General features: G+C 35.4%; 1 protein-coding gene across 4 annotated transcripts in view; it reads right to left on the bottom strand.

Annotated features, from left to right (window-relative positions):
* TOX3 (TOX high mobility group box family member 3) overlaps positions 1 to 2136 on the bottom strand; it is a 31365-nt gene extending 29229 nt beyond the window's left edge. For 3 of the 4 annotated variants that reach the window (XM_011360150.2, XM_023530651.1, XM_023530652.1), the window contains exon 1: positions 2074 to 2135. In XM_011360150.2, coding sequence (XP_011358452.1) covers positions 2074 to 2118 — 45 coding nt within the window. In that variant the 5' untranslated portion in view covers positions 2119 to 2135. Of the gene's footprint in view, positions 1 to 2073 lie in introns of all 4 variants that reach the window. The other variant, XM_011360151.2, reaches the window with a different exon arrangement.
* Between the last annotated feature and the right edge of the window lie 795 nt (positions 2137 to 2931).

Raw genomic sequence — 2931 nt, 5'->3', positions numbered from 1 at the left:
AACAAGTTCACTTTTAATGCAGTGATTGGGAAATCAGGCACATGCTATAATGTGGTACAGTAACATTAATTTGGGCTCTGTTTTTTGTTAAAAAAAAAGACGTACAGCGAAATCATTATACTAGAATTCCTCTTAAACTAAAAAAAAAACAAACAAAAAAACAGCTTATGCTAGGCAGTCCAAATGAAGGGGGTTTTCATTTTTACTTGTGTTAAGGAATAAAGGAGCTATCTTATATATAATATGTCCCTACAGTATAATTTTTTAAGAGACAAATTAATTTTAATTAGAATTTAGTATATTATTATATCATAACCTAATAAAACAATACAATAAAATTCTATTACAATATCTAACCAAGGAAATGCTAAAATCTTAAACCACTTTTAAAGAGAGGTAGTATGTTAAATATAAAGTTTAGAAATACCTTGGAGAAAAAAGTACCCAAAACACTGGCTAGTTGAGATTTTTATAAAAATAACCATGTACGGCACCAACAAAAAAAGATATTGACTTCTGCACACTACGCTATATGACCAACATCGGATTAATCATTTAGAGTTTCTATGATTACTTCTTACAGATATTGACTTTTCGGTGTTTGCCTTGAACATGTTAAAGTAGTGTGTACATGGTTAAATACCATCTGTACTGAAATGTTCAAAACATTTGTTCCTTTTGATAAAAATGCAAATCTGGAGAACTGTTGTATCAACATATAACAGCCAATGTCTGACACGGTGAATTATCACAGCTGGAATTAAATTGTCTCTGAGCAGCTGCTGGCAGTAGAGCTTTCATCAATGTTTGATTCAAATGTAGGGAAAAAAAAAGCCCTACAGAATGAAACATCATGTTGTCCTTACAGATGGGGTTTGTGTTCATTATCACAAACAACACAGCAGCCAGTGCCAAACAATTTTCCCTTATCTAGGCTGTCTTCTTGGTTAGAGAGATGATGGTCACTGTAAAAATGATTGATCTATGAATACCCTTAATTCTAGATTCCTCATTTTTTTCCCTAATAATTTCTCGACGTTAATTTCTTCCATACTGCTTGCCTCCCCCGTACCAAGATCATTTACGAAGCCATTAGGATTTTGACTCTCTGGGGTCAAGCTAGTTCAGTTTCCTGTATTTGAATGTATTTTGCAAGATGAAGATTTTTTTTATCGCAAAGACCGCCAAGAGGAAATGCTCCATTTGGACCAATTTCAGTTCTGTTTGTTCTTGTTTTAAAATCTTAGATCTCACACAGTCTACCATTTTTAGGAAACCATTTTCTTGATCGAATCAAGATCGAGGTTTTCCCGGAGGGCAGGCCCCATGAGCCCAGACAACAGCCCTATGTCAACGAGTAAGAAATTCAGAAAAAATAGCAACGAGAAGGTGTTCATTCCCATTTGCTCCGAAAAACTGTAGACAAACCCAAGGCCAACATGGTGCTGCCTTTACATTCCATCACTCAGTTTTCTCAGCAATGCCTACGTCTTAAAGAATGCCTACTCATTCATTCATTCATTCATTCACTCTTTCATTCAACAGTTATTGAGCACCTACTATGTGCTAGGCACTCAGCTGTGTGGATCTAACAAAAACCAAAACACTCATTTCACATCACTTCCATCGAAGACCCAAGAAACTATAACACTCTTCTGCCCAGTCGTTTCTCAAACCATGGCGACTTTAACGAAATTATCCCCAGAGTTACGCGAAGTTCAAATATTTTCTATTTGAACTTACAAGCTAGGTTCCAAAATAACCACTTATTTGCTTAGATACTAATAGAGTTTGGGTAGATATTATAGACTTTCTTATACATTTACTTTTGTTTGCATGTGTAATTCTTTTCGTCAAGAGATGTGCGTTAATTACTATCGTTCATAACAGCCTATGGACAAGCACCTACCAGACTACTTTATCTCCAATAGGTTTTTTTTTCTAATTTCTCCTCCAAAATTGTTACCTTATGCCACATAAGAGATAAATTTGATACTCTGCTTCTCCCTTCAAGCCTTTTAAATGGTCTAAATCACACACAAAACGTGAACAGACACGTCAAGACAGACTTACCTCACTGGCTGCAAAGAAAGCGTTGTTTGCCTCAGCCATATTCATGTAGTTATTGTTATTTGCAAACTGAAAGAAAACAGATTGTTTTAGGTTACCATGCAGCATAATAAAGAATTCTGGTGGTTTACTTAATATTTCATGGGATTTGGAAAGAATGCTGGTGTTAAGAGATAAAAGAGTGATTTTACTGAGAACCGTGACAGGTTTCAAAGCATCATGCTATACATACTATGTTGTCGGCTGGTTCCCCTCAGAAAAATAAAGCACAGAGTTAAGCTACCTCGATAATTCCAGAAAATAGTGTTTCTCATTGAGACTAATGACAAAGGGAGACAATTACAAACATTTGGCCAATGGGTCACTGGTGGGTGTTGTTGACTGACGTGGCATTTGTCAGAGGTTAGAAGAAAGAGTGTCCCCCCCAAAAATCACCTTGACACATTTTTAAAGCATGTTGGGATTTCATAGCTTACTTTTCAAGAACAGATGTCACAAGTGTGGGTAGGTTAAAATGTGAATTAAATGGAACAGAATCCAATTCCCAGGACACGGATTCTATTTTCTAGTGAATGGGGTGTGGCGTGAATATAAATAAATAATAAGACCAAAGAATATTTTGTTTTAAATCTCCAGAGTTTAAAATGATATCTATATCCATCAGAGCTGTTGAAAATAGTGATATTTAATCTCTCAATGTAACATTAAGTGCAAAGAGGTTTAAAAAATAAGTGAGATCCTATGAACATGGCAATTTTCGTTTAATCCCCTAACACAATAGGCCATTCATACCATCACGAATAAGACTGTATCAGCATCTCAGACATAAGCTCTTTACTTCATGAGACCTGTTATCAAAAT

The sequence above is a fragment of the Pteropus vampyrus genome, unplaced genomic scaffold, assembly GCF_000151845.1.
Source record: "Pteropus vampyrus isolate Shadow unplaced genomic scaffold, Pvam_2.0 Scaffold51, whole genome shotgun sequence".
In the NCBI taxonomy this organism is placed as follows: domain Eukaryota; kingdom Metazoa; phylum Chordata; class Mammalia; order Chiroptera; family Pteropodidae; genus Pteropus; species Pteropus vampyrus.
The sequence above is the reverse complement of the archived record's forward strand: the minus strand, read 5'-3'. Positions and strand labels throughout refer to the sequence as shown.